This window comes from Oreochromis niloticus, linkage group LG3 (genome assembly GCF_001858045.2).
Source record: "Oreochromis niloticus isolate F11D_XX linkage group LG3, O_niloticus_UMD_NMBU, whole genome shotgun sequence".
NCBI classification, from domain to species: Eukaryota; Metazoa; Chordata; class Actinopteri; order Cichliformes; family Cichlidae; genus Oreochromis; species Oreochromis niloticus.
Window position 1 is genome coordinate 55,147,085 of NC_031967.2, and position 26,384 is coordinate 55,173,468.

The following is a 26,384-nucleotide window of genomic DNA, read 5'->3' on the forward strand; positions in this document are numbered from 1 at the left end:
TGGCTGTAACCAAGTCAAAGGGGCAGATCCAGCCAAAGCCCTTCATTCTTCAATGGACGGAAGGCTAATCAACGCCGTAGCAAACAACCCGGAGCTGTACGACACCAGCTGCTTTCTGTACCGAGACAGGAATATAAAGGACCGAGCTTGGAGGAAGAAATGTGAAGAGATCTGGCAACCTGGTAAGTTCATTCATTTCTCCTTTTACATTTTTCACTGACCCGGGGAAGCCGCACAAAAGCTAGCAAGCCACCGCTATTTTCCCACTGATGTACAAATACCGTTCTGCTTTTATGCATGTTGTCTTATCCGGTTGTTCAGTGATGACGTGACGAATCCTACTTCCGGGCCTAAAGTAGTCTGCGTTTAATATGGCTTTTGTGTTGTTAACATGTTTAATGTTTTGTATTTTCTTCTATTTAATCTCAAAAAGCTCCTAAAACAGTCAGTGATCACTGTTGACCTCCCTCGGCTTTTATTACTGCTAATCATTTATTTAAGCTCAGTTTTTAAAACCTTACGATGTAACTACAGCACAGCCCATGCAGCAGTATATGAATGACTAACCTCGTATTGTGGATGGATTATCTCACTTGTTCTCCTCGCTGAAGTTTAGTCCTTTTACAGCATCCCGCTATGCGATTACATTTGTTCCTGACCACCGAGAACACTCACGTTAACTTTTATCGAGTGGGAAAAAAAGTTAGCTTGTTTATGTTATGCTAACATAGCTGTGTCGCTAGCGGTCACGTAGCACATCATTATATACCAGCTAGCCAAACTTCAGTAACCCTACAAACGTCACTGCTGTTTAGTTTTCTATCTTCATTTATGTTCGAAGTTATAGCAGAGCTGTACGTTTGAATTTTTTTCCAAAACCCCGCAGTCAGGACATGCTATATTGTATTTGGATAGAAGCTAGCGAGCTAACTTCCTGCTAACTTCTAACGCCGTTAAATGTCATAAATTCCATTTTCATGGATGACTGGATGTTAAACTCAATTGTTACACCTGGTAGAGCAGAACACTGATCATTTTATTAAAGATGAAAGACTTTAGACAGTTTTTCAACTCTCAGTAATGCCACAGTGATCGTTTGATATATGGACCTGCAGCGGAGTTTAGGCCCAGACACGGCCAGTGACGTCAGACTGAACAACCGGATAGGAATATATTTTGTTTATTAATAAACGGCACACAGTGGTCCCGCTCATCCGTCACTGCCTCGCTTTTTCGCTGATTTTTTTTTTTTTGCACAGTACAGCATTGCATTCTGCAGCCTGATTGACAAATCTCCTCCGTGCTGTGTCTCCTGCGCTTGTCAAATTTATCATGTTTTGTTTTTATAACCATCACGTCCAATAGATAAAACAGCAGGGTTTCTGCTGCCTGAGGTATTCACTGAGCACACGGTCAGTTCAATTCAATTCAATTCAATTCAATTCAATTTTATTTATATAGCGCCAAATCACAACAAAAGTCGCCTCAAGGCGCTTTATATTGTACAGTAGATAGCACAATAATAAATACAGAGAAAAACCCAACAATCATATGACCCCCTATGAGCAAGCACTTTGGCGACAGTGGGAAGGAAAAACTCCCTTTTAACAGGAAGAAACCTCCGGCAGAACCAGGCTCAGGGAGGGGCGGCCATCTGCTGCGACCGGTTGGGGTGAAAGAAGGAAAACAGGATGAAAGACATGCTGTGGAAGAGAGACAGAGATTAATAACAGATATGATTCGATGCAGAGAGGTCTATTAGCACATAGTGAGTGAGATCTTCCTGATGTATTCGTGGATGTTTTTTTGCCTCATCCTGGACTGTGGTGCTGACACTCACCAGTCCCTGGCCTCCTCCCTTCCACTTAGAGTACAGCCTCAGGGTGCTGGACTTGGGGTGAAACCCTCCATGCATGGCCAGGATCTTCCTTGTCTTGATGTCAGTGGCTTCTATCTCCTCCTTTGGCCAACTTATTATCACAACAGGGTATCTGATCACAGGCAGACTGTAAATATTGATAGTCCGGATCTTGTTCTTACTGTTCAGCTGATTCTTCAGGACTTGCCTGACCCTCTTGCAGGTACTTGGTGGTTGCAGCTTTCCTAACGGCCTCTTCATGGTTCCCATTTGCCTGTGGGATCCCCAAGTAGTTGTAGCTGTCCTCAGTGTCTGCAATGTTGCCTTCTGGTAGTTCGATCCCCTCAGTTCTGACTACCTTCCCTCGTGTTATCATCCGACTACATTTCTCCAATCCGAACAACATTACAATGTCATTGCTGCATATCCTGGTGGTGTGGATCAGTTAATTTAATGTCTCGTTCACTCTTGGCATCCATGTACAGGAGGTGACCGACAATTGGTCAATTCAGTACTCAATGATCTCACTGAGGGGGTTCAGGCCTATGCAGAACAGCAGAGGGGACAGAGCATCTTGTTGGTAGGTCTCACACTTGATGGTGACTTGTGCTATGGGCTTGATGTTGGCCTCTAGTGTTGTTCGCCACATTCCCATTGAATTCCTGATGCAGGCTCTAAGGGCCCTTTTGATCTTGTATAGTTCCAGGCATTCTAGGATCCAGGTGTGGGGCATTGAGTCATAGGCCTTCTTGTAATCAATCCAGGCAGTGCACAGGCTGGTCAGCCTAGTCTTGCAGTCTTGGCTGACTGCTCGGTCTACCAGTAGCTGGTGTTTTGCACCTGTGGTATTCTTGTCAGTCCACTTCTGTGCCCCACTCATGTATTGACCCATGTGCCTCTTCATCTTAGCTGCTATGATGCCTGAGAGGAGCTTCCATGTGGTACTGAGGCAGGTTATTTGTCTGTAGTTGGGTATGGAAAATTCAGTACCCGCTTCCATCAGGGTTGCTTGCATAGTAGCATTCCAACAATTCCCTAACCTCCACTGAGATTACTTGTATCATAGCAAACTAAAAATGTCTGCTGACTTTTTTGTGTAAAAGCACTGCATGTAATCAAAATTGTTTGTTTGCATGAAAAATCTTTAATCTTAAACAAAGTCTTAGCCTTAAAACAGTCATTTTAATACTTTTTTAAATTCACATACAGTAGCTTGCAAAAGTATTTGGCCCCCTTGAACTTTTCCACATTTTGTCACATTACAGCCACAAACATGAATCAATTTTATTGGAATTCCACGTGAAAGACCAATACAAAGTGGTGTACATGTGAGAACTGAAATAAAAATCATAATTTTAATAATTCCGAGTGTCACCTTCAGGTTTCCTCCGAAAATGTTGTCTAAGAACCAGTATCACCAGCAGAACCAAAACACAGACTGCTCCAACAGGAAATAACACACAGAGAAGGAACGAGGAATAAGCAGGAGTGTTTGTAGTAATAGAGGCTGATGTAGGTGGAGGTGTGGTGGTGTGTTTGTCTAAAATAAAGCAAATACAGTTATTAAATTGTCGTCACATTGTCAATGTTGAAAGCTGCAGAAACACAGACAGGTGAGTGTGTCACCTGTGACAGTGATCCAGCTGGATGGAGACTCTCCATGACCGCTGATGTCACACTTGTAGAGGCCTTCATCAGACCTGGAAACATGCTGGATGGTCATGTGACCTGTAGGCTCTTTTCCGATGAAGACGCCATCTTTGAAGAAAGCAGCTGGGAGGTTGGAGGGAGTGGTCTTTGTTTTACAGAGCAGAGTGACGTCATCTCCCTCCATCACAGGGAGGACAGGACTCTGCAGGATCACTGATCCACCTCAACACAGAGACAAACTACAGCATTTCATCCATTTACACACAGCTTCATCAACACTAACTCCACACACTCAGCTTACCAGTGACTGTCAGGTTAACCATGTTACTGATGGGACCCTCTCTGGACTCACACCAGTAAACTCCACTGTCCCATGTAAAGAGATCAGTGATGTTACAGGAAGAGCTATGCTTTTATCCCCCAGTCGACTCCACACTGAGTCCTCTGTTTTTTACTTGTGTTTCTCCTCAGAGTCCATCCAGCAGAGCTGTCGTCCTCCTCACAGATCACAGACACAAAGTCTCCTTCAAAGAGCTGAGAGCTGCTGGGACTCAGTCAGACGAGCTGTGAGGGTTACAATAAAAATTATGTTGATCTTTTTAAAAATAATGCCACAAAATTATTTCTACTTTCAGTAGTTTTACATTAGTGACCACCACTGAAAGAAGCAGTAACAGACTTGATCATTTAACATAATTGGAATAAATAAATAAAAAAGGTTACTGACCTTGATTTGCTGCACAGCTCAGCAGTAAGATCAGAACTGAGGAGAAATAAAACAGTTCACTGAATCACTGGGAGGAAAACAATTTAGTTTTCTAAAGGTAACCAAGGAACAAACTCTGGTGGCTCCTTTTATTTTGTGGCAACCAGATATTAAAAGGAGCCACTAGATGGAAGAAAAAGAAGATAGAGATGGATAAGATGCACTGTAGAATCCAGCCAACAACATCACCAGACAAGCGAGGAGAAACAGGAGTACACAGTAAAGAGACGTCCAAAAGTACAGCGAGAAGTTTGGATACACCTGCAATGAGATCAAGATGCAGAGATCCATGCCATTCATATATAGTTTCTTTTTCTTTTTTAATGTGCAGGGCAAAGAGGGCATATCATAAAAAAATACAGACAAGGAAAAGATGTTAAAGAAGGGTATGTTGCATCTGGGTTATAAAGTATTGAACCTGGGATAGCATTTTATAGGGCAGACACCTCCAAGAACTACAAAGTAATGTCTTGATTTTTTTTTCTTTTTCTTGCACAGTAGCAGCATAAAAACTCTGCAGTCCTAAAAATGAAACCTGAGCAGTTAAAGTGTTTTCATCAGAAACAGGAAGCTAGATCACCACACAGCTGCTAGTTTCCTGTTAATCACAGACTGAAAAAATAGATGCTCCACACAGAGCAATGCTCCATCTTAGTGTTAAACACAAACGCAGAACAACTGCGTTTGTGTTTAACACTCATAGTACTACCTGCTCTACTTCCTGAGATAAGGCTTTTAGTTTTATTCACTAAAGCTGAAAGTGACTTTCATGCTTTACTTGTATTGAGAATGACTTAATAATCTTGAATTAGAATACTGATTGCTAATTTAAGCTGGCAGCTGTTTAACAGACAGTCTGAGCCACAGCTTGCCTCATTGGTGAGACTGGTCTAACCCATTTACTGCAACCTCAGAGGAAAGGACACCACACTGCTGCTGCATTACCAAACAAGTTGTCTGCAGGCACTGGTGACATCATACTGCTCAATTCACTCACTGAGACCACAGCATCACTTCAGGTTTGACAGCATTTCTAGCAGGTAACGGCAGACGAATTGAATGTGAATTGAGGCTGCAGTTTGGGGAAAGTCTCAGAGGGGACTGGCGGCCGGGGTGGGTATATCCACATATACTATTATATGTGGATAAAGAAACAGTGGTCTCCATAAATGATCTCCAATTCTAAATGGATACTTTATATAACATTTTTGCTAGTACTGGTTTCAACCATCTTTTGCCTTCTTCATGGCATAAATTTATTTTCTTCAGAGAATTTGGTCTATATTGACAAGATATCATCACACAGTTGCTGAAGATTTGTCAGCTACTTATCCACAATGCGAATGCGATTGTGGATGCAATTTCACCAAATCCAAAAGGTTTTCTAATGCAGGTGAATTGTTGCCTTAGTTTCCTGTTCCTAGCTGACAGGAGTAGCAGCTGGTCTCTTCATGTGGTGCTGTGGCACATCAGCTTTAACTTTCCACATGTTGGGTTGTCAGAAATGTTCTTCTGCACAACTTGGATGTAATAGGTGGTCAATCATTCTGAGTTACAGCAATATGATTGGCCACTTGTTGTCGATTCAGTTTTGTTTATATAGCACCAATTTACAACGACATTCGCCTCAAGGTTTACCTCATATGGTTGTGTAGCAAGATAGTATACATCAACACTGGCAACACCTCATTCTTCATTCATTTAGCCTACTTTTTATTTTATTGCTTATTTATTACTGTATATCTCAAAAATCTCAAAAAGTTGATTCTGTTCATCTCGATGTAGTGTTTTCAGTGGGAGAAACGTTTTGTCACTCATCCAAGTGACTTCTTCAGTCTCAGCTGACTGCAGGTTTCCCCAATCTTATAAGGTATGACTGAAACTAGCACCACTGACGAACAATGGACTGTGAAGTCAGTTCAATGATCATTAATATGTAAATGGTCATGACCACTGATCACTCAAAATATTGATCAAGTTTGTTCTTAAGATGAATTCAGTCTGACGTAAATATTTTGTGCCTTCTCCATAATAACTCATCAACAGCAGATGGTTAAAGTACAGAAATGCAAACAGAGAGAATCTACTCACAGAGATAAAGCAGAAATGTTTCCTCCATTGTTGCTCTTAGTAATCTGCTGTTTCTCATCAGCAGTGACAACATATAGTGACCTGGTCCTTCCTCTTCATATATGTCTGTTTCCATATATAAAAGCATGTGTCATAGTCCCTGTTGGGTTATTTTAGGGCTCACCATTCTGGTCAGATTGTTGACACCTGTGGTCGTAATCAGGATGTTAAATCAACTGTTTGCTCACTCTTCACCGTGCTTAGTTTTCTCTCTCTTTCTCCTTCCTTCTACCAAGCAAGAGCTCGAAATCACGTTCAGATTTCTCTGGCATTAAATTATTGATTTTCAGAGAGAGAAAAAACTAAACTAACTTATGTTTGGGAGCTTGGGGGTCCCTGCTGCTATATCAATCAATAGATCCCCCAAATACACAGACACACCAGAAATTGGTTTGGTTCCACCCATAAAAAGCTCATTTCCTTCGAGACAGTACATGTTTATGCTAGTGCGTGTCCTAACCTCACAACAACTGTACAAACCTTAGGAAATCACAGAAAAGTGTTTCCTGTAGTTGAAAAGGCTGCAAATTGTCATATGTGACATCATCCATCTTGTAATCTTCTAATACATAATTATCCCCCCCTTCTTCTTCTTTTTTGACTCTCCCTGGGTTGTTTGGAAGAAACAACAACAGGCAATCATCAGAGCCTGAAAACCATCACACACTTAGGGTGATAGGAACTAATAGAAGTCCAGAAACCCCAAGTGGCTGCAGCCTAGAGTGAAGCCCAAGCCACAATAGAAACCATGTGTGTTGGACCAGAAACACCCAGAAAGGCGTCTTGATGCATTCTCAATCATCCAGGAAAGTAAATCTCCAATAGTTGAATCTGTTCATCTGGACGTAGCGTTTTGTGGGAGAAACGTTTCGTCACTCATCCAAGTGACTTCTTCAGTCTCAGCTGACTGCAGGTTTCCCCAAATCTTATAAACAGTACATTTGCATAATGACTGAAACCAGCCCACTGAAGGAACAATTGGCTGTGAGGTCAGTTCCTTAATCATAATTATGCAAATTCCCATGACCATTGATCAACAATCACTGACCCAAACCCACTGATCAAAGAACATATCATGTCATACCAGATGTTATATTCTGTAAACCTAAAATAAACCCCTGAAATTAGAGTTTAATGTTTTAAGTCTTCTATTAAAAAACATGAGTCAACACTTCTTTCTCCCGGCAGCATTGCTGAAGTAACACTTTAACGACGCTTAAATTCACAGTCGTTGTGATGATAAAACCTATTCTCTCATTAACAAATGTCTGCACTGTCACTTGTCATGAAAATCTCCAGAGCCTGGGTTCAAGCGTTCTCTTCAATCACCACTGATCATTATTAGAGCCCACAAAAGATTTTTCACATTATCCCCATAAACAACATGCTTTTATAGAAATCATTGTGACAGAAAGATTTAGATTCTTGTTTCACAATGTGCATGAACTTAAAATCTTTAGTTTCATACTTTTAAAGTATAGAAAAGAATACAGTTATTCCAATGTATGAAATACACTTCTTGTAAAACAAAAAAAGTTGATTCGAAATGCATTTTTAAAAAAAAAGCTCCTGGCATCACCTTTCTCCTGCACACACACACACACACACACACACACACACACACACACACACACACACACACACACACACACACATGCACACAGAGAGAGAGAGAGAGAGAGAAAGATCATTAATACAAAAGATTGCAGCAGCTTTTGGATTTTCACTCTTTAATATGAACATAAAATTCATTCCAATTTTTTTTGCCTTTGCTTCAATGAAGATGTGTCTTTAAATCTATGATACCTTTCCTGTTCAGAAAGTTTGCTGACATAGTAAAGAAGTAGCTAGGGAACTCAGTAAGTATGAACAACAATAGCTTAGGGACACTTTCTCAAATAAAGAGGATTTCATCATCTGCAGTTCGTGAAAAAAAAAAAAAGTGCCACATTAAAAACAAATCAGCAGATCCACAAATTATGGATACAGACTCTTTTCAGCTATAGAGGTAATTAAAGGCATGCATTAAAGTGCATAGGTGGACACTTGGGCATATTTTATTTAACATGGTTATACCATTGTGAATTTTGCTATATAAATACGCTCAAGAGTCAAGAGTGTGAGAGCTCAAGAGTGTGACATCCAGCTAAAAATCGAAAATATATATTTTTAAATCAGTAACTTTGCAAATTTAGAGGAAATGTTTTGGACAACAAATGAGTCGCCTTTTAAACAGGGTTTGAATAATTAGCGCTGACAGACAGACATACCGTGTGAAAGGACCGCGGATGTCTTGGAGCAGAGAAGCACGCTGTATTGTTGCTTTTCTCTTATGCATAAGCAACGCCAGCATGTCAGAAACGCTCTGTGTGGGCAAAGCTGGTTCCAACGCACGTCGAGGCATCAACTGGCCTTTCTGCCGGCTGGCTGGACCCTCAGCTTTCATGCTGGGATCTGCAGCACAACTTCGCACTGGCCACTGGGGCAAAACGGATTCAAAACTTTGAAGTACTAGTTTGGTTCTTCACTGCTCGCAGAGAATTAACAATTAAAGAAAGCAATCCAACACGAAACTCAATTCAAACAGCACAGTCGGAATTGTCCACAACCGCGCTCAGTTTCACAAATAAACAAAAAGCTTGCACCAGCCATAGACACAGGAGGGAAAACTGAAAACTTCCCAGAAACTGACATTGTAATAAATTAATCACGCTAAAGTCGCCTCTACGCTTTTTTGGAAAGGTCCAGAGCCTTTATACACAGCATATGCCAAGCAGACTTAGTGCGAGATAAATAATATGTAGCCTTAAAATTTAACATCTAGAGTTTAAAGAGACACACAGGTCAGCACCTTCGCTATTGTCTCTAAACATTAAGATCATTAAAAAAAACAAACAAAAAAACCCAATCAGTTTTATCAACAGAGGACCCATGAAACGAGCAAAGCTGACAGTTCTTGAGAGCACGGTGCATGCTCTCATTTCACAAGTTGACCTACATTTTCCAGAAAGACAGAAAGACCACGCAGTTAAAACCTGTAAAAATACTGAATTAAGAGTTTCGCACTATGTTTCACCAAGTTAAAAAACAAATCCAGCAAAGCTGCTTCTACCAAAACATTTATCTTTCAGATCAGTGTCTAAAAAGCACCATTAAAAAATGTGATCCTGCATTTACAAAAGTAACTCATTCACGGTGAAAACCAAAACGCACACAGCATTTGATAAACAATATTAAAATGATGTATTGCACATCTATGTTTTAAAAATGGCATCAAAATTCAATGTGTATTTTCTCTAAAAATAACTTGCGGGTGTCAGGCTCAAGGAAATTGTGTTCGCTGGCTTTTATCAACCTTTATGCCTCTTCCCCCTCCCCAAAGTGCAGTCGTTAAAAACACACACACACACACACACACACACACACACACACACACACACACACACACAATTTGCAGTTTCAGCTCGAGTGTGTAAAAAGCACTATTACGAAAGTTGCTCCTGTTTGTATATATTCACACTGAAAAAACACTGAAAAAACTAAAACGCGCACCGTGGTTGATAAACACAATTAAATAATGCGTTGCACATCTGTGTTTTAAAGGTCTGGGAAAGCCCTCGCATACTTTTGTTATAATCAGAGATGGGCATGTATGTAATGCATGTATGTAATGTTCTCAGAATTCTGACTTAATTCTGACTTTAATCTCAGAATTCTGACTTTAATCTCAGAATTTTGAGGTGGGCACCTGCAGGCATCCATCTTCAGTGACAGGGATGTGTCCAGGTGTGCAGGTGGAGACCTAATTCACTAAACATGGTGGATATAAGTGATTTTCTGCGTGGCCGAGGGGTCCCCGAAGAGGCTATTTTATTAATGGAAGAGCAGAAGGTGAGTAAAAAAAGAGAGATACTTTGGTGTCTCTTATTTTTACAGGAAAACAGTTACGGTACAGTTACGGTTAGCTGTTAGCATGCTTGTTAGCTTATAATGTTATATAGGAATGAACGTGTTTCACGATGTTACAGTATACTAGGTGAATTGACGTTTTAACTGTTTGTGATCGCACGATGATCCCAGATGGGTTCGTTGCATTTTATTTTATTGTTCTACTATGTCATAGTTTTTCAAGGCAGTTAAGCGGAGCTGTGTTACAGATGCTAGCCGCCTGCCAATAACACTGATATATTTGATGTGTACAAGTAAGTTACACTTAGTACAGCGGAGGAGAGAAACTGTAATGAATGTTTATGCGGATATTTCACTCAGAAAAATGGGTGGCGTTCATACACAGCCACCGACACAGCCCCGGTTGTTGTTCTGACGGTGGCCGACTGACGATCCCCTCACAACATGTTAGCTAACACAAACTAATGTTGTGCATCATGTAACTGTGTATACGTTAGTGGTACAGTGTCGGAAGAAATGAGCAAACTGTTAACTGTTTATAATGTCAGAATGACGTCATCGTTCTCCTGCACTGTGTAATGTATGTCAGCTCAAGAAGGAAATCATATCTAATACTCTGAGCTTAACGCCTGCGTGTGGAAATGGTAGGCTGCACTACAGTTCACTACCGGTAAAAAATAAACTTAATGCAGTATTTGATTTTTTTTTTTTTTTTTTTTATAGAACAATAAAATAAAAAGTGCTGGCTGAGGAGCACTGCCGCGTTGAACTTTGACCTCGGAGTGACGTGACGTTTGTTTGAACAACCAATAGAAGTGCAGAAAGTCGCAAATCAGGCATATTGTTCGCATAAACACAAAAATAAATAAATAACGAAATGATCCCGATGTTGTGCCAAAGAGTGATTTGCAATGTTACTTTGTGTTCTATGTGTAATACCTTTGCTTAAATGACTAAATGGACTGTATATTTATGACACTGTGTTATAGTCCTACATACATAAGTAACATCCATATGTACAGATAAAAATGTACAGAGATATGTACACAAGCGTGTACACAAAAGTCTACTGCTGATCGAGCTGCTCAGTGTTCGTACAGTCTCATGCAGAGAGCGTGGAGGTGTTGTCCATGGTGGATGTTAGCTTAGACAACATCCTCTCCTCCCCAGTCTGCTCAGTGGATTTTAGCGGACCGCTAAAGCTGGCCCTCCCGAGCAGTTTGTTAAGTTTCCCCCTGTCCCTCTCTGCCATTCCACCACTCCAGCAGACCACAACATAAAAGACAGCAGATGCCACCACAGTGTCGTAGAACATCCTTAGAAGACGTACTACCTACATCATAACCAATCAAGTCCTGCTTTTTTTTTTAAATACAGAAGAGGATTTACTATTTACTGAAAGGCTATGCATTAGTTTGCTTCTTTCATTATTGTGTTTCGCCCTGCATAAAATAGATAGCTTTCCTCATAACTACAGTCAGTACTCTCCTACTGGCATTAGCGGTGACCTAAGAGGCTTAACCGTAATATTGCTTTGCAGTGTAAATGTTGCAGAAAATGACTGTCTTTTCTTTCTTCTTGTGTGCAGATTGACTGTGACGTCATAGCACTGATGGATGACGCAACTTTGGCAAACTACATTCCCTCATACGGAGACCGAATTGCCCTCTTCAATTTCTGCAAAAGCAAGCAACCACTGTCAAAAAGAAAACTAGCACTTCTGCAAAAACTTCGTGAGAAAATGAAAACCAGAAAAGAAAGTCCAAAGGAGAACACTTCACATACAGATGCAGGAATAAGACAGACAAAGAAGCAAAAAGCAACACGAAATGTTGAGATAGGATGGATACATAGTGATGGAAAAATAGCCAAACAGGTGAGAGCGAAGCAGGGAGGTGGCACTAGAAAAATTCAAATGGCCACTGATGCTGGATTAAAAGATATTCTTCAAGAAGGAAAGAAACTTTTTTTTCCTGATGGCATATCTCCTAAGGGATGTGAAACAGATCCCTTAGGGATTGAGGTTTGGGACTTTAAACAAAACCACCTTACTGATGATACCTGCCAGTCTATTGGCAATATGTATGAGGCAGCGAGACTGACAATGTTACGCTTCTACATTGCAACAAAACCAAAAGATCCTGAAGAAGATGCCAGCGAGACATCTGAAGTGGTGTTTGTCTCAGAAAGCAGTGGCAGTGATATTAATCCATTGCAAGTAGGCGAAGTCAGGGGTAATTGTGATGAAGTCATCACTGGTTCAGAAATTTCAGATGATCCAGAAATAAATTTTGGTCCAATTTTTGATGCTGAAGAAGATACAGAAGACACATTAGTCTATGAGGGTTTTCTTGTACCCCTCAGTCCACCTAATTCAGAGAACGTAATAACAATCACCATACGTCATACTGACACTTTACGTGACATGATTACTGCTTTCTCTGATGCAGAGATTTTGAGAAAAACACTGAATGTGAAGCGCATACTTCCAGACAACACAGAAGAACCAGGCACTGGATCAGGAATACTAAGAGATGTACTCACATGCTTCTGGCATGAACTTTATGAGCGATGCACCCTAGGTGCAACAGTTAAAGTGCCATTCATTCGCCATGATTTTCCTGCTGAAAAATGGAAGGCAGTTGGGCGAATACTCTTGAAAGGTTACCAAGAATGTCAGTATTTTCCAAATAAACTTGCAATCCCTTTTCTGGAGCAAGTGCTTTTCAATGGTGTTTACAGTGATCTTAAAACACACTTTCTACAGTTTGTCAGCAGCCAAGAATGTGATGTTTTGATGGAAGCAGTAAAAAATTTCTCTGCAATTGACTTGGCTGATCTTGTGGAAGTTCTTGACAGCTATGGCTGTAGAAAAAGAATCACTGCTGAGACTCTTCCTACAATCCTTGATGAAATAGCACACAAAGAACTTGTCCAAAAACCAATGTTTGTTATTGACTGCTGGAGGGAGATCATCTACCCCCATATCTCCCTCAGTCCGGAGGGACTGACCAAGTTATTCTCTGAACTGCAACCAACTTCAAAAAAAGTGTGCCAGCTGCTGAAATTTGCTGTGGATTTGACTCCACAACAAAAAGAAGTGAAAAATCATCTCAAAAGATTCATCAGAGAGCTGGATAACATTAAACTTCAGAAATTTATGCGTTTCTGCACAGGATCTGACCTCATAGTAACAAACAGTATTTATGTGGAATTTCAAGATATGACAGAGTTTACAAGAAGACCAGTCGGACACACGTGTGGGAATGTTCTGCAGCTAAGAAACAGCTATGAAAACTTCCCAGATTTTCGTTCTGAATTTAATGCAGTTCTTGAAAGTAATGTCTGGGTGATGGACATTGTTTAGACTCTCACAGCAATGCGCTACATTTGAACTGCTCATGCACACTAGAGCATAACTGTAAAGAGATGTAAGGAATATGTATTTTTATGTATTTTGAACTTATACAGTATACTTTTTTTAATTAGAGAGAAGTTTCCCATCTCTGTTAGAAGTCCAGTTTTGGCTAATATTTCAGTTTCTTTTATCATTTTGAGTTTTATATGATACAGTCACAAAACAAAACGAACAGGTACACTGTTTACTACCATATCCAGAGCTGTCTTCACCAAATCCAAGCTTTCCAGCTGTAGGACAGAAACCTTCAGCAAAAGCATGAAGAAAGAATACTAAAAATCTATAAACTATAATTAAACTGCTCTTAAACTTTCTTTAATGCACCATGTGTGGTCTGAGAGTTCAGCACAGTCAAATACTTTTGTAAGTAATTAGTAGTAAGAGTAATTCATTCAGATGGTATTTTCTTATTAGGTCAGGGCTAAATCCGAACATAGTTATAACGTAAAAGTAATGCTGTTATTCAACACTGTATTTTAAAAGGAATAAGTACAATTTTATACGTTAGCATTTGTCATGTCTTAAAATATTTTGCTTGACAGTATATGCAATTTTTAGTTAAGGTAGGTTAAGGTATCAAAGTTTGGCATTTGTTGTTGATTACAAAGGTCCCATTTAAAGTTGGTGAAAATATTTTTTAAAATTCCAGAATTTTCTTAATGTCATATTGTTTCTAAGCATACCTGTTATTCATCCATCAAATTGATTCAAGCTGCTTAAAGGATTCAGTCTGTTTTGAAGACGGTTATTGATTACTGAGATCATAAATAAACACTGTACAGTTCAGTGCAGTGGTCAAGTGCTGTGATTATTCAGGCATCCTTTTGTAATGCCAAATTTTCATGTTCTCAGATATAGTATTAATCTTAACACCTGAAAAAATGTCTTGTTACTGCCAGAAATTATGCATTTTTATTTGTATGCATGTATGTTCTCAACCATTCACACTTGTTTTTATTTCTATACCATAGATGATACTGAAGGAATATGTGATACCACAATAGCCAGTGTTCATGATCTTTACAGTAAGTCACTGATGTATACTGATGCATAACAAGACTGTATGAGATCTATAAGTTTGTTTTAAAAGTTGAGTCATTCTTGTTACAGGGCAGCTTATACGGTTATGAGTTTTAGCCATGTTATTGGCATTGGCAAGAACAGGTTTCTTGTAAACTTTTTCCAATAAAATGTTACTGTACACAGTACATTTGTATTGTTGTTTTGAATATGTTCATCAAGCTCCTTATCTATTTGAACATGCCGGAATTCAAGAGACTGCCACACATGAGCTCAGTAACATGGAAGAATACCATTTATTTTTAATTTCAAACATTTCATGAAGATACACAAATATAAATGTAAAACATGTTGCACTTAGTGGGACAATAACTTGGTTCCACTTGCAGGAACTGTTTTGTTGCATTGTTGCTGGGATACTACAAATAAAAGTCAAAATATTTTTGTTATGTTTCTTATAATTTTAGGATTCATATCATAAAGGAGTTCGAATACTTATAATTGTCTGATGACTATGTGCTAAAATTGAAAGTATTTCTTTGTTACTGAAGGAAAGTCTGAAATACAGTCTTATTAAGTCATCCAAATGTGACATGTCAGCCACTGTTTATCTCACTTTGAGAGACTTTTTGCAGAAGTGCTAGTTTTCTTTTTGACAGTGGTTGCTTGCTTTTGCAGAAATTGAAGAGGGCAATTCGGTCTCCGTATGAGGGAATGTAGTTTGCCAAAGTTGCGTCATCCATCAGTGCTATGACGTCACAGTCAATCTGCACACAAGAAGAAAGAAAAGACAGTCATTTTCTGCAACATTTACACTGCAAAGCAATATTACGGTTAAGCCTCTTAGGTCACCGCTAATGCCAGTAGGAGAGTACTGACTGTAGTTATGAGGAAAGCTATCTATTTTATGCAGGGCGAAACACAATAATGAAAGAAGCAAACTAATGCATAGCCTTTCAGTAAATAGTAAATCCTCTTCTGTATTTAAAAAAAAAAGCAGGACTTGATTGGTTATGATGTAGGTAGTACGTCTTCTAAGGATGTTCTACGACACTGTGGTGGCGTCTGCTGTCTTTTATGTTGTGGTCTGCTGGAGTGGTGGAATGGCAATGTCAATTCACCTAGTATACTGTAACATCGTGAAACACGTTCATTCCTATATAACATTATAAGCTAACAAGCATGCTAACAGCTAACCGTAACTGTACCGTAACTGTTTTCCTGTAAAAATAAGAGACACCAAAGTATCTCTCTTTTTTTACTCACCTTCTGCTCTTCCATTAATAAAATAGCCTCTTCGGGGACCCCTCGGCCACGCAGAAAATCACTTATATCCACCATGTTTAGTGAATTAGGTCTCCACCTGCACACCTGGACACATCCCTGTCACTGAAGATGGATGCCTGCAGGTGCCCACCTCAAAATTCTGAGATTAAAGTCAGAATTCTGAGATTAAAGTCAGAATTCTGACTTTAATCTCAGAATTCTGAGAATAAAGTCAGAATTCTTTTTTTTTTCTTTCCAGTGGCCCTAATCCTCTTCCGTAGATTAACCACCAGTAAAAAAAAAAAAGAAAAAAGAAAAGAAACACAGAAGATAAGAATAAAATAAAAAACAGTAGGTGGTTTTAACTATTGAACTTTAATAATGTAACACATTTTTTCAGCTTTCCTCAGTCTGTGGTTTAGGTTATCATTATTCTAATAGAAGTGTTTCTAAATTGCATGCAGGGAACAGGAAAAGGAAATGCAATGAGAAAGACAGAGGGGAAGGAAGCCTCCACTGAATGAATACACTGCAGAGCTGGCCCTCCCTAATAGTGAGAGTTCATTCTTAAATGGAAAAAAATAAAAATAAAATAAAGGCTTCATTTTATTAACAGAAAAATGCTGTGTAATGGCTCTCAGAGCCCTGGAAGAGGGGGTGGTGTAGTTTTATTGGCATGTTTTTCCTCACTGTAAGAAACACACAGGCAGAGCTGCCACACTGAGACCTGATAACCAACGGCAGCAGCTTTCACACTGGCACAAGTCATTTCGCTCTCAGTGCCTGGATTTTTGTTTTCTTTCATGGATTTAATACAGCAGGATCAGGATTGTCTCTTAGCAACACACCACTGAACAGTCATGTATTAAAATGACTGTAAAATTATATATGAGTATAATTTAAAGGTTTTAAAATGACATAACAGAATACTGTAAGTAGTGTAGTTCTGCCATCAGTGTTTTATTAGTCTATTCATTTATTGACTCAACACAGCCTTTCACCCACACCCACTGCATCGTTCCCACTTAACTCCTCCCACTCCTTCTCACAGTCAGAATTTTTAGCTTTCACAGCACTTTAGTTTTCATTCATCATTTTACTTATTGGAGGGTGAGAATGGTTGTGTTTCTCGGCTGGACTCTGCTCTCTGTGTGCCTGCTGGTTTCTGCCTCGCAAGGTGAGCTGTGGTCTCTACCAATTTTAAAACATTTGGGTTTAATGAGTAAATAGGATTTACAACTTGTTTCATTTTTTTAAGAAAACTTGTTTCTATTATCTAAGATGTACAATTAGAATTAAATGCAACCTAAACCTGCAATGGGTGCCTTCTAATTAAAAGTTATGAAAATCAAGTTAAGAAATATCAAATATTGAGGGGGAATTTGGGATGTGGATTTTTAACCCTTAGTTGGTGTTCATGTTTACTTCAAATGTGTTTAAAGATGTTTTCCATTAAGACTTTAGGAGTTACAGAGATTTTTATTCACAGTCCCTCATTTTCAGATGGGGGATTGTCTGTACATGTAGTTTTATGGGCAGGTGAGGTCTGGTTCCCTGTTATTTCATGACAAATGAAGTAGACATAATAGCTGAGGTTGATTCATGCTGTTGAATATGGACTTCATAGTGAGCTCAGCAGAACTAAAAGGGAGAAGAGAGAGAAAGGAGGAGTATTATTCTCAAAGTCTATAACAGAGCTATGCCTTTAATAATGTTAGTGCAGTCTACGGGGCCATACTTGGCTGAGTTTCGGCCAAATGCTCTGAAACAAATGATTTTTTAAAACTATTTTTTAAACTATGCAACGTAAGCGTTTCTCACGGTGAAGAAGATGAAGAAATGGGACAGTCATCAGCAGCAAAATTAGTCATCTAATTTCTGCCCCACAGGGAAGCTTTTCAGGTGAATACAGACAGACACACAAACAAGCAGCAGCTGAATGTGGTCGTCATGATCTCCAGGTCTTGGAACCAGGGTTTTTAACTTTAGGTTGTTTAGGGTTTGTCTGCGTTTATAGTTTTAAATTAAATTCAGTAAAGTTGTGTCTTGCTCTCAGATGGATTTAATATCTGATATTTAGCTTTCAGTGTGGCGTGTATTCCCATACACTCGAAATGTGAGGGCTAGGTTGCTGGGTCTTTTGGGTAAGCCATCATAGATAATTTAGCTCTCAGAAGATAATTTGTTGACTAATTTGTTAATTAATCTAACGTGTGGCAAATCACTGAAATAAAGTTCAGTGCATAGTTGATATAAATTGTCATGTTCATGTTAACGCCTTGATAAATAATGCTAAAAAATATAAATTTGTTGTGCTGTGATATTATGTCACAGGAGTGCAAATCTGTAAACCCTCAGAGTCACATGATCAGTAACACATGTGAATGGCAGCCACACATGATTCCCACTTTTCTGTTTTAAATTAAACCCTGTTTTAAATTAATGATGGTACACGTGCATCGTAGCCTCTGACAACGACACTTTACTTTAGTTTACAATTACTTATTTTCAAAAGTAATTAGTTTCTTAGTTACTTTTTAAAAACAAGATTTACAACCTGAATAGGTGAGAAAGCGATAGATCTTCTACTCTTCTACTTTCTGCCTAATCCATCATATAAAATGTGATCAAATGGAAAAGTTTCCTTTTAACATTTCCTTTATTACTTTTAATCTTTTAACTTTATGCATCAAGCAAAAATTAAATTATATGCAACATTCTCTGACTGGAAGAATTTTGTTTAACATTTAAACCTATTTTCTGCACATTCCAGCACATAAAATAAAATATTCACTCTTTCAAATAGATGCAAGTAAAACACAGCAGAAAATAAATAAAATCAAAGACTAGTGGTCCTGTTGCTCTATTTTCACCTGTAAAGCAGGAGTGGGGTAGGCGGAGGTTTACCCTGGTGCAGGTGGAGCCGCAGCGGTCAGTTGAAGAATCCGCGAGTTTGTCTGTGAATTTCCCATTACGTAGCAGCGCACTCGGTGCTTGCTCTGAAGTTAAGGGGTTTTTGCTGTAAAAAGAAGTTTTCTTCCCACGCAGTGAACAGCAGACACTAATGTTTTTGTCACTTTTTATGGAATCAAACTCAAAGTAAGGTCAGTACTTCCACGCTTTAAACGCTGCACGCTCATACTCTCTCCCGCACTCCATATATTACCCATTGTTGATCTGCACACAGCTGTTGTCACGAACGTCGCACTCGCTTACGTCACTGTCATGAGACACTCTCGCAAAAAATCACGGTTTTAGTAACGCAGTAACGCAGCGTTCCTACGGGAAAGTAACGGTAATCTAATTACCGTTTTTGCAATAGTAATCCTTTACATTACTCGTTACTTGAAAAAGTAATTGGATTACAGTAACACGTTATTTGTCTATGAATAACTTTTGTGAGTCTCTACGATCTGAAATTTAAATGAGCTTCTCTGCCTTAAGAAACTATTCACACTCTTTCTCAGCATAGAAGAAATTTTTAAGGTCTATGGAAAAGAGAATTCACCAGTTAAACTAGTAAACTTTTGCGGAATTCACCTTTGAAATTCAAGGGAAATTCTCAGCAGAAGAGTTCTGGTGTCTGCTGTAGAAGTGAAGATTTGTACTTTGACCTTTAACCTCTCTGCTCTCCGGCTTTTCTTATTTCAGACCAGAAAAACATCCCAGCTGAGTCTGGACAGAACGTCACTCTGACATGTCGAGCTCCAAACAACATCAGGACTGTGGAGTGGAGCAGAGCTGACCTGGGAGAGAAATATGTTTTTTTGTATCGGGATGGGAGGAAAACAACAGTGAACCAGCATCTATCTTTTAAGGACCGGGTGGATCTACAGGACAAACAGATGAAGGATGGAGACGTGTCTGTGATTCTGAAGGATGTGACGATTAATGACAGTGGAACATACAAGTGTCGTGTCGTTGAGACAGGAACACTTGGTTTGAAGCCCATCAGCATCATCAGCCTGAGTGTTGTTGATCCTCCAGGTGAGTGAGTAGAGTTGAGTGTGTGTGTGATCAGAGGTGAAGCTGCTTCCTGGTTGTTGATGTCTGTTTCTGTTAAGAGATTTTACTGTTTCATTATACCTTTTTATAAAGTCTATGTTTTACGTCTTTAGCATACATACTGCTGCAGTGGAAAATAACCACTTTTGTGTAACCGTTTGTGAAACCTGTTTCAACTACTTTTAGAGAAAAACAGGAAACGCCTAAGGAACTTGAAACGAGAAGATTATGCCATATGCATGAGGACGAAGACGTGCAGTAGAGTTGTCAAAAGGGGAAGCACGCCTTTACCCTTAACAGAGTTATGAAACTATACATTGTGTAAACTATACATTGAGTGTATAAATAAAGAAGGCGGACTACAGTTGGGTGTGAGTCTCACTCAGAGCTCTCACCGATGTACATGTCTTAACAAGCTTGTCGTCTCTTTCCTTACTTACTGAAACGAAATGCTCATGACAGTTTCTAAAGATGTTGTTGATGAGACTTTGTAGAAAGCAGCTGGTCTGAGTGATGTGATCAGAGTGCAGTAGATAATGTCTGACAGCAGTTTGAAGAGGAAATGGATTCTGTTCTGTTCTTCACTCATCACCTACCTGACAGCTGACACCTCACACCTGTTTCTCACCTGCAGGTCCAACAGGAGGACCAGAGAAGGATGGACATGTTGGACTGAAAGTTGGTCTGTTAGTTTCTGGCGTCCTCATTGTTGCTGCTTTTGCTGGGTTTGTGATCTACAGAAAGCATAAAGGAGAAAAGAGTCAGGGTTCATACTAACCTCCTGATGATCTGCAGCACATTTAAGTATCTCAGACCTCTGAACAGCTAAACTTTGAGTCTCCTGCTGCTGTCTCAACTTCCAAGTGATGTCAGTGAACAGGGGGACAGACACCAGGGACCTCACAAAGAAATTAATTATGAAGTGTCACCATAAAATGTTATTCTGTCTTATCTCTGTGTATGGAGATGATGGAAAGTCTTTGTGAGGAATGCAGAGTAAAGAAAATCTAAGAGAAAACAGAGAATTCTGCTGATTCAACAGTTATTGTCTAATTTTGCTGCATCCAGCTTACACGGTAAAATTAGACTTGTTCATAAGTTCCAATTTTAACAAAATCGTAGTGCTTCTATCAGGCTTTAACACAGCCTGATAAAGGATACGTGGAAATTGCTTTAGTTTGTCAGTAGATCAAGTGTGAAGTGAAATTAATTTGACTGATTCAACGCTCATTCTTGGAGGTTGTTCAGCAGCGTAAATGTGACCTAAAAGGAGACCAGAATAAATTGTAAAAACATTTATACATACATGCACATATACATGCACACTCCTGTGATAATGTGATGCTCAGTTTTCACTGCTGTAACCTTCGAGCTGGGCTCGATTTATGCTTGCACATGTGAAATGTATTCCCACATGAATCTATGTTGGCCTTCAGCAAATGTTACCATGTTGAGTAAGGTAAAATCAGAGCTGCTTTCCTGATACTTTAAACTGTGACTGTAAGCTTGACACAACTTGCTAAGTCATTAATCCCACTTTTGAACTTTATTCATTGCCATTGTACAGTTGCCTGCACAGAGGAATTAGCTAGCAAGACCACAAAGGTGCAAAACCCCCAATGTCCAAACATAATATAATAAATAAGGGATGATAATGGTAAAACAAGAGATTGAGGAAGTTTCAGTGGAAACAAATCCAGGAAGTTTGAAACAGGTGTTGGGATGAAATTCATGTAATCACATATTTGCCATGTGTGGTTTGGCACTGCCAGGAGCTCTGTCATCTAAAAACACTGCATTTACTTTTACACAAGTATGAATAAACTCATGAGGAACAAAATACTGTCACAAGTGCAACCTGATTAAGAACTGATGAACAACTGCTGCAGTGTAATCCTGTAACCTGTCTGTCATTGTTTCTATTAACATGTGAGAATGATCAGTGAAAATGCTTGTTTGCAACTTACATGTGAAAATCATCATCACAGCGTTTCTGGTTTTCAGCTTTTTTTTTTCTTAAGAGGATCTTTGTGTATTTATCTTTTGTTTATATTTTGTGTATTTTTTTGAATGTCAAGCAGTCGTTTCATCGTAACACTTCTATTTATCTCTGCTATAAAAATTTGATCAGGCTTCATGTCCGTTTTCACACAGAATAAAGTCCGGAAGTATTTCTGTTGTTTGCCAGGCTTTTTCTTTCAGGCTGACTTTAACTCATCACCCTGTGACTCATCCAGCATCTGTGTGGCAGGGTGACAAATCAGGTCCAACACAGACTGCCAGCTCTGTCTGCAGTTAGTCAAATCCCAGTCATAAACTGCACACAGTCCAAAAAATCTTTTCTTTAAATTTGGCTCAATGTAAAGAGGTGGAAATACAATCCTTTTAAATTCAGAATACATTTTGCTTAACAATGGGAGGAAGAAAGCTCTCCTGGGCCTTTCTGGATGGAGTTTGCATGATCTTCCTGTGTAGGCTCTCAGCTGTCGTTAGTGTGGTTAGGTGAACTGGTGATCTAAATTGCCCACAGGTGTGAACATGAGTGTGAATGTTTGTCTCTGTCAAGCTGGTGATCTCTCTAGACTGTATCCTGACTCTCGCTCTGTGGCAGCTGGGTTAAGATGGCAGCTGGGTTAAGGTATATCCGCCGTAATGGTCGCTTTGCTCACCGCCACAACCAGTCTGACAGTCACTGATATTTATACCTGCAGGAGGCAGGCAGGAAGGAAGGAAGATGGATGGATGTAAGATGACTCATCTGGGTCAGAGGACATTAGCGCTTACATGACATTAAAAGAATTAGAGGAAACATCATAAAGTCATGGATGAACAGATTTCAGTGTGTTGCTTCCTTTGGAGGAGGAATGTATGTGAGAACCAACCAAATCAGTCTGGATATCAGGAGCAAGGAATTCATTAATTCTTGATGGTAATTAATATTTTGCCCAGATTTGGCCCAAATCTCTGAAATCTTTGGACTTGACTGACCACATTAACTGAGGGTTGGCATTAGGCTAACTGCCTCAACTCTGCCTCATATTCCCAAGTGACATTTAAACAAAGTCAGTTTAGCTTAGTTAAATAGTGTCAAATGACAACAAGAATTACCTTAAGGTACTTTATATTTTAAAGTAGAGACTACTATAAAAGAAAGAAAACTCAGCAATCAAATGATCCCCATTCTGTATGAGCAATCACTTTGATGACATTGAGAAAGAAAAACTCTCTTTTATGCAAAACCCTATAAAACCACCAGGATGAGGGAGGGGTGGCCATCTGCCAGTCAGAGATCTGCCTGGACACGTCGTGCTTAGCAGAGGAAATGGTGTAGATGAGATCCAGCTGTGTCTGTTCCTTGGAATTTTACTCTAAAAAAAGAAATCGCTGGAAATTTTTCCAAAACTCCAGAGAGCAAATTGGAATCAGGCTTCATAGCATGTATCTGTGAACAGGAGAGGGAGCTCTGCTTTAAAAGTGTCATGGTGCTGGGTCGTTGACCCAGCGTTTTGTGTTTAATATGATTATTTTCTTCTGTTCTAGTTATTCTGATTTTGGTATTCTGTGTCCTCCCCTTGTGCCCTGTTCGTGTTCTGGATTTCCTGTTTTATTCTGAAGGTCTGTGTCTGTTGTCATTGTGTTCAGCTTGTATCCTTGTATCCAGGTCGTCTTGTGTATTAGAATCAGCTGTGCTCCCACCTGTATGTCATTACCTGGTCTCCTTGTTTTTTTTTGTGTGTGTGTGTGTGTGTGTATATAGTGGGTGTCGTCGGCTCGTCTGTGTTCCACGGTGTCCTGTTCCTTGTCTGCGTCTCTCTCTGCCCCTCACCCCGTTTGGTATCATCTCAGGTTTGTTATTTAGTTTTCCCAGTTTAGGTTTCTTTAGTTACTTGTCATCCCTCACTGCCTGTTTGCCGCTTCACCACCTTGTAAATAAACGTCACTCGAATCATCAGTCATCGCCTGCATTTTGGGTTCTCCCTTCCTCCAACACCACACGGCTCGCCTCGGTAGCCGTGACAAAAAGAGACCGTGATGGATGGATGGACAAGCTTCATATCAGTAAATCAGTCTTGACATATAAAATAGGAAATAAAATATTCTGTGTCTGTCTGCGTCGGCCAGAAGAGCAATTAATTCATTGATTACTAGTGTGGTGAGTTTAATCATACACACCAACTGCTCCAAAATAAATAAAGCAATATATTAAAAGCACATTAACAGCTTTCTATACATACCACAAACATACAGCTTAAACACTGATTTCGAACAAAAAAGGCTTGAAAACCTGACTGATGACACAAAGTTTAAAACTTTCTGGGTCGCCAGAGATTGAAGTCAGTCATGTCTGAGACGAAAGTATTCAGTTTAATTTCTAAAACAGATATACTTTGTACTTAAGATGTGACTCAGCAAGTTACATTTTAAAGGTCAAAGTCAGCAACAGAAAAAGGAAAACAAAGACAAAAAGGCAAAGCAGCAACACCTTTGTAGTGTGGCCCAGAGAAGCAGTAGTAGTGGTGCAGTAGAGCTGTGAGCAACGCACCGAGGCCCAAACATTTGATTAAAAAATCATTAGTTGATTCGGAGAAGAGTCAGGAAACACGGGGCTGTGTCTTAACAGTAAAGTATTTCTCATTTTTCCTCTTGAGGCCTTTTAAGAAGTGAAACATCCTCTTTTAGCGCTGCAAAGAGCAGCAGACAATGGAAACAAATGGGCACGTTCATCATTTTGGGGGAAAAAAACTAACAAAAACTTGCAGTGACACACATGTTACAGGTTGCTCCAGTGGTGTGATGTTGACCCTGGCTGATCCATACTGAGCAAGTTCCAGGATGACTCTGTGGGCGTTTCTCAATATGCGTACTTGTGCGTACTTGCGTTCTCGTGTACTCGTGATACGTCATCAGTCGGAGACCAAGTACTGTTCCAATTCGAAGTACGCATTAAGCCGAGAACGCGAAAAAGTCCCGGATGTGTTCTCGATCCGCCCGTTTTATCGAGCATGCATCGGTGTGGACTTGGGACAGCTATATATCCCAGAATGCATTTCGTCCAAAACTCAACAGCAGACTCCCGGACTCAATGTGATTAGAGGATCACCAGTGGGTCCTTTGTCCCTCCTTGGGGGGAAACTCCCACTGGGTTTAAATCTGGGACTCTCGGCCATTTGACCTTAGAACTGAAGAAGCTTCTCGGATGAGAGGTGAAACGTCTTCAAGCAACTTAAAGAAGTCCAGACGCTTTTCTTTGCAAACTCCTTTGACCATGGTAACTGGACTGTGAACTCACAGAATGCAGGCTGCATAAACCATATTTTACTCTCACCTAACACTCAAAGCACTTTGCACTCCAAGCTGTAACAGCAGACACATTTTAACATCTAGGTTATATGATACACAGCCCTGCTTTAAAATTATTCAGAAAAAACAAAGAAAAACAAAAACTTCTAAATAATCTTGGTGTAAAGTCGACTTCCACATGGTCGATTGCGCATGGCTGGAAAACAAAGGCCTCCAAAAAGCAACTCTTGTTTACTTAATCCCAAAGAAGAAAAGAATAGCATTCTGTCCTTGCTTATAGCCATATGTTTTCCATCTTATTTTCTGGTTCTTGTTTGTGCTGTGATTTCTTTCATGATCATCTACTAAACTAAAACACATACTTTTTACTTTGATTTGTAGTGAGCCTGTGATAGACTGATGAAACACATCTGAATTACACTGGAGAGAAATGATTGTGAAATTTTCCATCTGTTCCCTCTCTCAGAGAAACATTATCTCTTACAGTGTTTTCCCTCCTGTAACTAAAGGTCAAAGGTCAAGTGAAGGCCTGCATGGGCTGTGCAAATAGAAGCTCCTCTGCTGCCACCTCCTGGCCGTTATTAAGCAGTGAACGATGTCTGTTCATAGCGCTTACACTCACCGGCCACTTTATTATGTACATTTGATACTACTAAGCTGGACCCCTTTTACTTTAGGAGCTGCCTTTTTTCTTTGTAGTATACAGACAACAAGCTGGTGGAAATAATACAAAAGCATCACACAGAAGATTTATTGGCTGCACATCTGTGATGTAAATCTCGTTCCACGACGATCCCAAAGGTGCTCTGCTGGATTGAGGAAACCATTTTGACATGATTTGAGCTTTGTGACATGGTGTGTTGTGATAAAAAGTCATATAAATTTTTTTTTATTTTTATATGACTTTTTATCACAACAACACAAAAAAAAAAAGAAAAAAAAAGTCATATAAAAATTTGTCTCACAACACTACACCACCACCACCAGCCCGAACTGATGATGGAAGGCAGGGTGAAGCCATGACCTCCCATCCAAATGTTGCAGAAAAACGGAGACTCGTG

At 39.6% G+C, this 26,384-nt stretch overlaps 2 protein-coding genes and 1 long non-coding RNA gene across 5 annotated transcripts; 2 read left to right on the forward strand and 1 right to left on the reverse strand.

Annotated features, from left to right (window-relative positions):
- LOC109199133 (T-cell surface glycoprotein CD4-like) lies at nt 1-22,195 on the forward strand. 3 transcript variants are annotated; one of them, XM_025903749.1, is made up of 3 exons: nt 1-182; nt 19,669-20,004; nt 20,209-20,590. In XM_025903749.1, exons 1-3 carry the CDS (start codon nt 53-55, stop codon nt 20,328-20,330), a joined length of 588 nt encoding a protein of 195 aa, XP_025759534.1. In that variant the 5' UTR covers nt 1-52; the 3' UTR covers nt 20,331-20,590. The 3 variants fall into 3 exon arrangements, with proteins under 3 accessions (XP_025759534.1, XP_025759529.1, XP_019210006.1); XM_025903744.1 differs by lacking the exon at nt 20,209-20,590 and adding an exon at nt 20,657-22,195 and having other exon boundaries at nt 2-182; XM_019354461.2 differs by lacking the exons at nt 1-182; nt 20,209-20,590 and adding exons at nt 17,105-17,194; nt 20,657-22,195.
- Nucleotides 10,122-14,939, forward strand: LOC109194356 (uncharacterized). The gene is made up of 2 exons (XM_019354465.1): nt 10,122-10,295; nt 11,902-14,939. Exons 1-2 carry the CDS (start codon nt 10,221-10,223, stop codon nt 13,678-13,680), a joined length of 1,854 nt encoding a protein of 617 aa, XP_019210010.1. The 5' UTR covers nt 10,122-10,220; the 3' UTR covers nt 13,681-14,939.
- Nucleotides 15,427-16,193, reverse strand: LOC109199136 (uncharacterized). Its single transcript, XR_002059604.1, has 2 exons — nt 16,018-16,193; nt 15,427-15,518 (listed from the first exon to the last, which is right to left on the reverse strand). It is a non-coding gene; the product is annotated as an uncharacterized LOC109199136 (long non-coding RNA).
- Nucleotides 22,196-26,384: the final 4,189 nt, after the last annotated feature.

Excerpts from the sequence above, each read along its gene's own strand:
- LOC109199133 (XM_025903744.1), top strand. The coding sequence starts at position 53 with ATGGACGGAAGGCTAATCAACGCCGTAGCAAACAACCCGGAGCTGTAC. Across the intron at positions 183-19,668 it reads TGAAGAGATCTGGCAACCTG|ACCAGAAAAACATCCCAGCT; the intron begins GTAAGTTCATTC and ends TTCTTATTTCAG. Across the intron at positions 20,005-20,656 it reads GAGTGTTGTTGATCCTCCAG|GTCCAACAGGAGGACCAGAG; the intron begins GTGAGTGAGTAG and ends TCTCACCTGCAG.
- LOC109194356 (XM_019354465.1), top strand. The coding sequence starts at position 10,221 with ATGGTGGATATAAGTGATTTTCTGCGTGGCCGAGGGGTCCCCGAAGAG. Across the intron at positions 10,296-11,901 it reads TATTAATGGAAGAGCAGAAG|ATTGACTGTGACGTCATAGC; the intron begins GTGAGTAAAAAA and ends TCTTGTGTGCAG.